The sequence below is a fragment of the Bombina bombina genome, chromosome 1 (assembly GCF_027579735.1).
Source record: "Bombina bombina isolate aBomBom1 chromosome 1, aBomBom1.pri, whole genome shotgun sequence".
NCBI lineage: Eukaryota > Metazoa > Chordata > Amphibia > Anura > Bombinatoridae > Bombina > Bombina bombina.
The window spans coordinates 1,447,209,028-1,447,222,238 of NC_069499.1; the positions used below are offsets into that span (position 1 = coordinate 1,447,209,028).

Sequence of the window (13,211 nt, forward strand, 5' to 3'; positions counted from 1 at the left end):
AGCCTGTAACATAGTATTAATCACTGAGACAGAGAAACCTCTATGACTAAGCACTAGGCATTCAATGTCCATACCTTCAAATTTAATGATTTGAGATCTTAATGGAAAAACAGACCTTCAGACAGAAGGTCTGGTCTTAAAGGAAGTGGCCAAGGTTGGCAACTGGACATACAAAAACCTGTGAGGCCATGCTGGAGCTACCAGCAACACAAACAATTGTTCCATGATGATCTTGGCGATCACAAGAAAAACTAGAGACGGGAAAATATAAGCAGGTTGCTAACACCAAGGAACTGCTAACACATCCACCGCCTCCGCCTGAGGATCCCTGGACCTGGACAGGTACCTGCGAAGTTTCTTGTTTAGATGGGAAGCCATCAGATCTATTTCTGGAAGACCCCACCTCTGAACAATCTGAGAAAACACATCTGGATGGAGTGACCACTCCCTTGGATGTCAGTCTGACGGCTGAGATAATCCGCTTCCCAATTGTCTACACCTGGCATATGAACCGCAGAAATTAGACAGGAGCTGGATTCCGCCCAAACAAGTATCTGAGATACTTCTTTTATAGCTTGGGGAATGTGAGTCCCACCCTGATGATTGACATATGCCACAGTTCTGATGTTGTCTGTCTGAAAACAAATTAACGGTTCTCTCTTCCACAGAGGCCAAACCTGAAGAGCCCTGAAAATAGCACGGAGTTCTAAAATATTGATTGGTAACCTCGCCTCTTGAGATTTTCAAACCCCTTGTGCTGTCAGAGATCCCCAGACAGCTCCCCAACCTGAAAGACATGCATCTGTCGTGATCAAAGTCCAGGTTGGACGAACAAAAGAGGCCCCTTGAACTATACAATGGTGATCTAACCACCAAGTCAGAGAGAGTCGAACATTGGGATTTAAGGATATTAATTGTGATATATTTGTATAATCCCTACACCATTGATTCAGCATACAAAGCTGGAGGAATCTCATATGAAAACGAGCAAAGGGGATCGCGTCCGATGATGCAGTCATGAGACCTAAAGCTTCCATGCACATAGCTACTGAACGTAATAATTGAGACTGAAGGTTTCGACAAGCTGAAACCAATTTTAATCATCTCTTGTCTGTTAGAGACAGAGTCATGGAAACCTAAAAAGATGACCCTTGTCTGAGGAATCAAGGAACTTTTTGGTAAATTGATCCTCTAACCCTGTCTTTGAAGAAACAACACTAGTTGATTCGCGTTAGACTTGTGCATGGCCGAAAAGTTTGTTTCGTTTCGGTTTGGATCGATTCGGATATTTTCTAATTTCGGTTCGGATCGATTCGAATTCGGAAAAATTTGAATGAATTCGTTTCGGATTCATTCGGATTAGAATAAATTTGGCTGGATTCAGTTCAGTTCGGAAATTCAGAATTTTGGTATGTGTTAGGTGGGATATGCTGTGTATTAGACTAGTATTATGTACTGTATATTAAGTGTAACCCATAGCAGAGTGAGTATAACCTAATATACTGTACAATACTAGTGTAATCCATGGCCATCCGAATGTAACGAATAAATCCAAACTAATTCAGATTTATTCAGTAGATTCGGTACTACCGTAATTCGGAAATCCGAATAGATCCAAATCTCCGAATTTAAGAAATTCGTCCGAATTTCGATTTGTTCCAAATCGAAACGCACATGTCTAATTCGTGTGAGATTCTGCAGAATGTAAAGACTGAGCTAGTACCAAGATATCGTCCAAATAAGGAAACACCGCAATACCCCGTTCTCTGATTACAGAGAGTAGGGCACCGAGAACCTTTGAAAAGATTCTGGAGCTGTCACTAGGCCAAATGGAAGAGCAGCAAATTGGTAATACTTGTCTAGAAAACAGAATATCATAAACTGATAGTGGTCTGGATGAATCAGAATATGAAGCTATGCATCCTGTAAGTCTATCGTGGACATATAATGCCCTTACTGAACAAAAGGCAGAATAGTCCTTATAGTCACCATTTTGAAAGTTGGCACTCTTACAAAATGATTCAAAATTGTCAGATCCAGAACTGGCCTGAATTAATTTTCTTTCTTTGGGACAATGAATAGATTTGAATAAAACCCTAGACCCTGTTCCTGAAACGGAACTGGTATGATTACCCCTGAAAGCTCCAGGTCTGAAACACACTTCAGAAAAGCCTGAGCCTTTACTGGATTTGCTGGGATGCGTAAGAGAAAAAATCTTCTCACAGGATGTCTTACTCTGAATCCTATTCAGTACCCTTGAGAGACAATACTCTGAATCCATTGATTTTGGACAGAATCTGCCCAAATGTTTTGGAAGAATCTTAATCTGCCCCCTACCAGCTGAGCTGGAATGAGGGCCGCACCTTCATGCAGACTTGGGGGCTGGCTTTGGTTTCTTAAAACGTTTGGATTTACTCCAACTTGAAGAAGGTTTTCAATTGGAACCAGATTCTTTGGGGGAAGAATTAGGTTTCTTTTCCTTATTTTGTCGAAAGGAACTAAAACAGTTAGAAGCTTTAGATTTACCGGTAGGTCTTTTATCCTGAGGCAAAAAAAATTCCCTTCCCCCCGTGACAGTTGAAATAATCGACTGAGAACCAAATAAATTATTAGCTTGGAAAGAAAGAGATAGTAATCTAGACTTAGATACCATGTCAGCATTTTAACATTTAAGACACAAAACTCTTCTAGCTAAAATAGCTAAAGACATAGATTTAACATCAATTTTGATGATATCAAAAATAACATCACAGATAAAATGATTTGCATGTTGAAGCAAGCAAACAATGCTAGACAAATCAGGATCCATTTCCTCTTGCGCTAAACTTTCCAACCAAAAAGTTGCAACATCAGCCATAGAAATAACAAAGACTATACAGATATGTTAGATGTTAACAACACAATGTACAGAATGACTAGAATAGAGCACAATACTCCCCTCTTAAGTGACCGCCGCCCTCTAACAGTCTCTCCCAACAGGACTGTGAGTAGAATATAGATCAAATGTATAGAGGTGCTGGTCTTGAATCTCGTGTATATTGACGTGCACACTGAAGAAAGAAACTTAACTTGTGATTTGCAGGAGTTAACAACAAAATAATGTGCAGTATACTCACTCCGAAAAATTTCAGAGTTCAGCTTCTTCAAAAGGATCTCTGTCCCAGTTTTCCCACACTGTGCTTTAGTATCTGTAGATAATGGAAATTGCACTGCAGGTAATTGTATCTTTTGCTGAATAAAATGTGTAATATACTCACTCCGATAAATTCGGAATCCGGCTCCTCAAAAAGTGGTAGGTAGCTTTAAATTACTTCCAAGAAAGGCAGCAAAATACTTGTTGTAACAAACAAATATTTATTAAAACATAATTAAAAGGCTCTTTTTTGGCTTGGCTCTACGCGTTTCAACGACTGAATCGTCTTTTTCAAGAGCAGTAAATTCCAATTGTTTTTTACTGCTCTTGAAAAAGACGATTCAGTCGTTGAAACGCGTAGAGCCAAGCCAAAAAAGAGCCTTTTAATTATGTTTTAATAAATATTTGTTTGTTACAACAAGTATTTTGCTGCCTTTCTTGGAAGTAATTTAAAGCTACCTACCACTTTTTGAGGAGCCGGATTCCGAATTTATCGGAGTGAGTATATTGCACATTTTATTCAGCAAAAGATACAATTACCTGCAGTGCAATTTCCATTATCTACAGATACTAAAGCACAGTGTGGGAAAACTGGGACAGAGATCCTTTTGAAGAAGCTGAACTCTGAAATTTTTCGGAGTGAGTATACTGCACATTATTTTGTTGTTAACTCCTGCAAATCACAAGTTAAGTTTCTTTCTTCAGTGTGCACGTCAATATACACGAGATTCAAGACCAGCGCCTCTATACATTTGATCTATACTCAGCCATAGAAATGACAGGCCTGAGAAGATAGCCAGAATATAAATAAGCTTTCCTAAGATAAGATTCACGTTTCCTATCTAAAGGGTCCTTACAGGAAGTACTATCTTCCATAGGAATAGTAGTATGTTTGGCAAGAGTAGAAATAGCCCCATCAACTTTGAAGATCTTTTCCCAAAACTCCAATCTAACTGCTGGCAAAGGATAGAATTTTTTAAACCTTGAAGAAGGGATAAAAGAAGTACCAGGCTTATTACATTCCTTAGAAATCATATCAATTCAGAAATAGCATCAGGAACTGGAAAAACATCTGGAGTAACCACAGGAGGTTTATAAACAGAATTTAAACGTCTACTAGTTTTCAGTATCAAGAGGACCAGTTTCCTCAATATCCAATGTAATCAACACCTCTTTTTACAAGGAACGAATGTACTCCATTTTAAATAAATAAGTAGATTTGTCAGTGACAATATCTGAGAAAGGATCTTCTGAATCAGATAGATCCTTATCAGAGGAGGGTAATTCAGTATGTTGTCGGATATCATGTACATTAGATGTTGAAGGAACAACAGGCATTGTACTATTACTGATGGATACATTCTCTGCATGTAAAAGCTTATCATGACAACTATTATATACCAGAGCTGGAGATATAATCTCCACAAATTTACAACAGATACACGTAGCTTTGATAGAGCTGTTATCAGACAGCAGGGTTCCAACAGTGGTTTCTGAGACAGGATCAAATTGAGACATCTTGCAAATGTAAGAGAAAAAACAACATATAAAGCAAAATTATCAATTTCCTTATATGGCAGTTTCAGGAATGGGAAAAATGCAAACAGCATAGCCCTCTGACATAGAAAAAGGCAAGAGGCATATAGGAATGGGGTTTTAAATACTGAATATTATTTGGCACCAAGTATGACGCACAACGCAAAATGAAATTTTTTGGAGCTAACAACATCCGTAAAAGACACACTCTCACGTCATTGCAGACGCAACCTTGTGCAAAGAAACTCGGTGTCAACTAAGGTACCGGAAATGACGAATTTGCGTCACCGGACGTACCTTCGCGCCAAAAAAAATTCTCTCGCCAAAAATGACACAATAAACTTCAGCATTTTACGACCTTGCAAGCCTAATTTTGCCCACGAAAATTTTATGAAAGAGCAGTCAATTTGAAAAAAGTCTATACCCCAGGTAAGAAAAATATTTTCCTAAATATCGGCTAGATTACGTGTTTTGCGGTATGAGTGAAAAAGCAGTGTTAAGGCTCATAACGCTGCTTTTTCACTACCGCTGATATTACGAGCCTTGCAGGTTTAGGGGCACCTAAACTTACGCAATTTGCGTAAAGTCATTTTTCAATAGGACTTCCATAGCACCGGTATTACAAGCTTTTTCTGGGAGGCCAAAAAGTGAGTGGTACAGCCTATCCCGCAAGATTCGTAATCTAAAGTCAGTAGTTATGAGTTTTACACTACAAAGGTGTAGCATAAAAATCATAACTAAAGTGTTAATAAGTACACTAACACCCATAAACTACCTATTAACCCCTAAACCAAGGCCCTCCTGCATCGCAAACACTAAAATAAAATTATTAACCCCTAATCTGCCACTCCCGACATCACCGCCACTATAATAAACATATTAACCCCTAAACCGCCACACTCACGCCTCGCAAACACTAGTAAACTATTATTAACCCCTAATCTGCCACTCCTAACATCGCCGCCACCTACCTACATTTATTAACCCCTAATCTGCCGCCCCCACATCCCCGCCACTATACTAAATTTATTAACCCCTAAACCTAAGTCTAACCCTAACACCCCCTAAATTAAATATATTTCAAATAAATCTAAATAAAAATTCCTATCATTACCTAAATAATTCCTATTTAAAACTAAATACTTACCTATAAAATAAACCCTAAGCTAACTACAATATAACTAATAGTTACATTGTAGCTAGCTTTGGGTTTATTTTTATTTTACAGGCAAGTTTGTATTTATTTTAACTAGGTAGAATAGTTACTAAATAATTATTAACTATTTACTAACTACCTAGCTAAAATAAATACAAATTTACCTGTAAAATAAAACCTAACCTGAGTTACACTAACCCCTAACCTTACACTACAATTAAATACATTAAATTAATTAAATACAATTACCTAAATTACAAAGAAAAACAAACACTAAATTACACAAAATAAAAAAATAAATGATCAAATATTTAAACTAATTACACCTAATTGAATAGCCCTATCAAAATAAAAAAGCCCCCCCAAAATAACCCCCCCCTAGCCTAAACTAAACTACCAATAGCCCTTAGGGCCTTTTGCAGGGCATTGCCCCAAAGAAATCAGCTCTTTTACCTGTAAAAAAAAATACAAACAACCCCCCAACAGTAAAACCCACCACCCACACAACCAACCCCCCAAATAAAATCCTAACTAAAAAAACCTAAGCTCCCAATTGCCCTGAAAAGGGCATTTGGATGTGCATTCCTCTTAAAAGGGCATTTAGCTCTTTTTCTATTGCCCAAACCCTAATCTAAAACTAAAACCCACCCAATAAACCCTTAAAAAATCACTAACCCCCGAAGATCCACTTACAGTTTTGAAGACCCGATATCCATCCTCAACAAAGCCGGAAGAAGTCCTCAGCGAAGTGGCAAGAAGTCCTCAATGAAGCCGGGAGAAGTCTTCATCCAAGCCGGCAGAAGTGGTCCTCCAGACGGACAGAAGTCTTCATCCAGACGGCATCTTCTATCTTCATCCATCCTGCACGGAGCGGGTCCATCTTCAAGACATCCATCGCGGAGCATCCTCTTCAAACAAAGTCTTCTTCCCGAATGAATGTTCCTTTGAGTGACGTCATCCAAGATGGCGTCCCTTGAATTCCGATTGGCTGATAGAATTCTATCAGCCAATCGGAATTAAAGGTGACAAAATCCTAATGGCTGATCCAATGAGCCAATAGGATTGAGCTCGCATTCTGCTGGCTGTTCCAATCAGCCAATAGAATGCAAGCTCAATCATATTGGCTGATCGGATCAGCCAATAGGATTGAAGCTCAATCCTATTGGCTGATTGCATCAGCCAATATGATTTTTTCACCTTTAAATCCGATTGGCTGATAGAATTCTATCAGCCAATCGGAATTCAAGGGACGCCATCTTGTATGACATCATTTAAAGGAACCTTCATTCGTCATTAGTCGTCAGAAGAAGAGGATGCTCCGTGCCAGAAGTCTTGAAGATGGACCCGCTCCGCGCTGGATGGATGAAGATAGAAGATGCTGTCTGGATGAAGACTTCTGCACGTCTGGAGGACCACTTCTGCCGGCTTGGATGAAGACTTCTCCCGCTTCGTTGAGGACTTCTTGCCGCATCGCTGAGGACTTCTACCGGCTTCGTTGAGGATGGATGTCCAGTCTTCAAAACTGTAAGTAGATCTTCGGTTAGTGTTAGGTTTTTTAAGGGTTTATTGGGTGGGTTTTAGTTTTAGATTAGGGTTTGGGCAATTGAAAAAGAGCTAAATGCCCATACAACTGCGCTTTTAGGGGGGGCTTATTTGGGGGTTGGTTGTGTGGGTGGTGGGTTTTACTGTTGGGGGGGTGTTTGTATTTTTTTTACAGGTAGAAGAGCTGATTTCTTTGGGGTAATGCACCGCAAAAGGCTCTTTTAAGGGCTATTGGTAGTTTAGTTTAGGCTAGGGTTTTTTTTTTATTTTGGGGGCTTTTTTTATTTTGATAGGGCTATTAGATTAGGTGTAATTAGTTTAAATATCTGATAATTTCTTTTTTTATTTTGTGTAATTTAGTGTGTTTTTTTTTTTAATTTAGGTCATTGTATTTAATTTAGGTAATTTATTTAATTGTAGTGTAATGTTAGGTGTTAGTGTAACTCAGGTTTGGTTTATTTTACAGGTAAATTTGTATTTATTTTAACTAGGTAGTTAGTAAATAGTTAATAACTATTTAGTAACTATTCTACCAAGTTAAAATAAATACAAACTTGCCTGTAAAATAAAAATAACCCCTAAACTAGCTACAATATAACTATTAGTTATATTGTAGCTATCTTAGGGTTTATTTTATAGGTAAGTATTTAGTTTTAAATAGGAATTATTTAGTTATTAATAGTAGGTTTTATTTATATTTATTTTAATTATATTTAAGTTAGGGGGTGTTAGGATTAGACTTAGGTTTAGGGGTTAATAAATTTAGTATAGTGGCGGCGAAGTTGGGGGCGGCAGATTAGGGGTTAATAAATGTAGGTAGGTTGTGGCGATGTTAGGAGCGGCAGATTAGGGGTTAATAATATTTAACTGGTGTTTGCGATGCGTGAGTGCAGCGGTTTAGGGGTTAATATGTTTATTATAGTGGCGGCGATGTCCGGAGTGGCAGATTAGGGGTTAATAAGTATACTGTAGGTGTCAGCGATGTTGGGGGCAACAGATTAGGGGTTAATAAGTGTAGGTAGGTTGCGGCGACATTGGGGCGGCAGATTAGGGGTTAATAAGTGTAGGTAGGTGGCGGCGATGTTGGGGGTGGCAGATTATGGGTTAATAAGTGTAATGTAGGTGGCGGCGATGTCGGGGGCAACAGATTAGGGGTGTTTAGACTTGGGGTTCATGTTAGGGTGTTAGGTGTAAACATAAATTTAGTTTCCCCATAGGAATCAATGGGGCTGCTTTACGGAGCTTTACGCTGCTTTATTGCAGGTGTTAGGCTTTTTTTCAGCCGGCTCTCCCCATTGATGTCTATGGGGAAGTCGTGCACGAGCACGTACAACCAGCTCACCGCTGACTTAAGCAGCGCTGGTATTGGAGTGTGGTATGGAGCACAATTTTGCTCTATGCTCACTTCTTGCCTGCTAACGCCGGGTTTATGAAAACCTGTAATACCAGCGCTGTAGGTAAGTGAGCGGTGACAATAACGTGCGCACTGCGCCGCTCATAATGCAAAAATCGTAATCTAGCCGTAAGTTTTTTCCCAAATATGAAACTGATAGTCTGCAAAAGGAAATATACATAAACCTGACTCATGGCAAATATAAGTACAATACATATATTAAGAACTTTATATTAATACATAAAGTGCCAAACCATAGCTGAGAGTGTCTTAAGTAATGAAAACATACTTACTGAAAAACACCCATCCACATATAGCAGATAGCCAAACCAGTACTGAAACGGTTATCAGTAAAGGTAATGGAATATGAGAGTATATCGTCAATCTGAAAAGGGAGGTAGGAGATGAATCTCTATGACCGATAACAGAGAACCTATGAAAAAGATTTCCTGCGAGGAAAACCATAGAATTCAATAGGTGATACTCCCTTCACATCCCTCTGACATTCACTGTACTCGGAGAGGAATCGGGCTTCAAAATGCTGAGAAGCGCCTATCAACGTAGAAATCAAGCACAAACTTACTTCACCACCTCCATAGGAGGCAAAGTTTGTAAAACTGAATTATGGGTGTGGTGAGGGCTGTATTTAAAGGCATTTTGAGGTTTGGGAAACTTTGCCCCTCCTGGTAGGATTGCATATCCCATATGTCACTAGCTCAAGGACTCTTGCCAATTACATGAAAGAAAGAGTACTTTACAGTAACATACAATAACAATATCAGCATATTTATTTTAAAAAATAATAATAAACTGTTCAAAGCTATTAAAAGGGGTTAACACTTACATAGGTATGCTTTTCAACAAATGATATAAAGAAAACAAAGCAGATTAGATAATAAAAATAAATAGGAAATTTGTTTAAATTGAAAGTTTTATCTGAATCATGAATGTTTCATTTTTACTTCACTGCCCCTTTAACATGTTCCTATCCATCAGTAGGCCATTTTTTTATTCTATTTGATCCTTAAGCTCATAAAGAGTTAATTTGAATGATTGTGTATTTGTAATATTACTAGAAATCTTATAAAAAGTGCAATTCGTATTGGCATAGAAATAATACAATATAATCAGTCTCCATAATTAATGTTATTGCCTTTGTTCTGATACTGATTTTGTGTGGATATCCTTTCACTTGCTGAGAGTTAATAAGAGTCTAAAGAAATATAAAGACAGTTCAAAATATAGCTTAAAACAATAGGAATAGCATTCTGAATTATGTATCCTCATTTTAATTATTGATTATGTATATAGAAAATGTTTATATATACTGTAGTTATTTAGGGTAATGTACATTGACTTTTGCATCTTGTGCCAGTGCTTCCTTTATACATTTAAATTATATTGTTACACCTTCAAAAACTTTAATTTAGGACAGTACTGTACATTCATACACATAGGTACAAAAATGTTTTCTTTTTTTTTTCTTTCTTTTTTTCCGCAGTGCTCCAACTGCTCATGAAGAAGTAGGATTTACTTGGCCACTTTACTCAAATGAAGAACAAAAATATGTTGTTCTGAAGCTGAACAATACAGAAATTCACCATAAGCTGAAAAGTCATCATTGCCAGTTTTGGAACTCTTACTTTCCAAAACTAGTCAGACGTCTAGGTAAGCTCACATGATTCATCTTTGCTAAAATATTAAGTGTAAGTAGTCCAACTGAATCTAAAGAGAAAAGATTGACTAAGGGCTAGATTACAAGTGGAGCGCTATTTTGTGCTCCCGCTTGTACGTTGACTTCGCTAGATGGAGGCTTTTTGTGCATGTCAGCTTGTGTTTGTATTACAAGTTGAAAGTAAAAAGTGCATATATATATTTACCTATACCTGTATATATTTTCCTATAGATATAGATATATATTTTACATTAACATTATTATTATATATATACATATCTCCCATGTGTACCTGCACTCACAATTCCGCTTAGTCAACAACCAGGGTGCCAAAGTCAATATATCAGTAGGTTTCAAGGACTGGACTCGCTGGATTTAGATAAAATATTAGTTATTTAATATGTGGTAACATTTCAGGGTTTGCAGACCCCTTCCTCAGACCAAACGTGTATATATATATATATATATATATATATATTTAATTAATAAAAATAATAACATTATTTTCAATGGGAAGAACATAGGAATGTAACGCACATCGGGGTTCGCAATTTAGGACTAACACAGTCGGATTAGCACACATGAAGAATTGCTAACTTAAATGCGTGTTTATATAAAAGATAAAAAAATATTAATAAAAATTATTAAAAATTATTATACATAAAGTAGAATATTCTAAATAATCAATAGAATATATACAGTATATATTTTTTACAGTATGTCTAGTCATTTTCAATAGCTTTATTAATATATTTTAATATTTTAAATGTAATGTTTTAATAACATGCATTGAAGTTAGCAATTCTTTTTTCTTTCCCTACCCTTTACATGAGCTCTAAAGTCACACTAAATCATGATTGCTCTTGAGTAAATGCATTTACTTTCAACTTGTAATACGCATGCTATTTCCATTGCACACAAAAAGCTGAGAAAAACCTGACATAGCTTGCATGCTACAGTTATCACACCACTTGTAGTCTAGCCCTAAACAAGTAACCTCCTTGCTCATACCAGTCACATACTATAATAATGTTTAAGCATCTTAGAGTTACATTTTTATATATAAAAATAAAAGCCCAATTTCTACACAAGTTAGTACTGATATTGATAGGGGAAAGCATATTGACAGAACAGTTGCTACTCATCGAGGCCATTACACTTAAACTTCTCAAAAGGTGAATGGTTCAAGCAATGCTCATTGCTCAAGTCTTGGCTATTACTTTCTATGGGAGTTGCTAGAACATAATAGCATCAGTATCCCATGACACTTGAAAATTATTCTCCACACTGATTTGACTTCTGCCAGCATTTACCAATTCTTCCCTTCTGCAAATCACCCCAACTGCTGCTGATGCAATTCTACCTAACCATAATTGCAACCCATTGCTATATGGTTATTCTGCATCAGAACCTCTCACTGAATCTAAACCTTTAATTAACCCCTCCAACTTGAAATAACACCCTAGACTGTCCCCTATAAGTAAATCCCCTTTACATTACTTCTGCTTCCATTAAAAATACAGACTAAATGTAAGCCCCCTAAGTTTACCACCTTGTATATATAAAAAAAAACCTGTGGAACATAATATATATATATGTATGTTTATATACTGTATATTTTAACATAGTTATACTTGCACAACATGTACTCATATCCTGTGATAAAATTTGAAACTTATATTTCTTAATGCTTTCTTTGCAGCTCCATAATTACAAGTTATTTGGATATTTTGAAGAACTAAACAGAACTTAAATTGAATCATCACATGGACCAAATTATTTTAATGCTTGAAGTGGGAATATATATACAAAAATGTCTATTTGCCTGATGATCTAAAGCTCTGTTCTGACAAGATTATCTAAGAACTCAGTACAGCGAGGAACCTCAATAAAATCTAGATATACACATTCTTGCTTAAGAGTTGTTTATTTAGGTATGAACAGCTCAGGATGTTAATGAGAGATACATAAAGTACATATATACAAAGATTTTGTTCGTCAGTCCTTAGGAGAGAACATGGCTTAAAAATGTTAAGCATAATAAAGATGTGATTGATTTATTGTATTGCCTTTGCTCTTATACTTTCATTAATACAATACGACTTGCTCAGTGCATCTGGATCAATAATAAATATTCTAAACAATATATAAAGAGTACTTTGAAATATTAAGAAATACACTGCTAGCATGGCTGCATTGCTAATAGTATTATGATTAAATAGTTTTTAACATATGATTATTGTTAGGAATTATTGTTAGCATGACTAGCGCCATCTTGTTCTTCGCCGCCATTTTGTCTTAGGCATCCATCTTGTGTAATGAATCTTTTATTATAGTGGTTTATTATGTAGTAAGAAATATGCTGATGTTAGGGAGACTTGCATAGATATAATAGCCCTGAGAATGACCCTGACGATGTGCTTGGATGCATTGTTATCTCTACAAGATGTCAAACGGCTGTGATTTGTGCTGGGCTAGGAGGCCCAGTTACTGTTTATCTGTAGTTAGGTATTTCTGTAGAAATTACTCCCTAACACTCCTTTTCTTCCATTTATATTTTCTATGAGTTTCTTTGTTCTTATAGAAATACTATGTAAGATGATGTAATTATGAATACGTCACTTGTTAAACCTATATGCTGTAACTCTTGGCTATAAAACAGTGCCTTTCAACTTGCAATAAACAGAATAGCTTTTGGAATCATAGCTGCGTGGTCTGAAATCTATTCTCCTGGACATCCTGAACAGATAATTTCCAGCTGGTATGGAGTGCCCGA

General features: G+C 36.8%; 1 protein-coding gene across 1 annotated transcript in view; it reads left to right on the top strand.

The window, feature by feature from the left end:
* The window catches only part of LOC128652630 (cholinesterase), a 71,329-nt gene extending 58,829 nt beyond the window's left edge, over window positions 1-12,500 (top strand). Inside the window, exons 3-4 of the mRNA XM_053705564.1 lie at window positions 10,262-10,428; window positions 12,138-12,500. Coding sequence (XP_053561539.1) covers window positions 10,262-10,428; window positions 12,138-12,145 — 175 coding nt within the window. The 3' untranslated portion in view covers window positions 12,146-12,500. The remainder of the gene's footprint in view (window positions 1-10,261; window positions 10,429-12,137) is intronic.
* The last annotated feature ends 711 nt before the right edge of the window (window positions 12,501-13,211 follow it).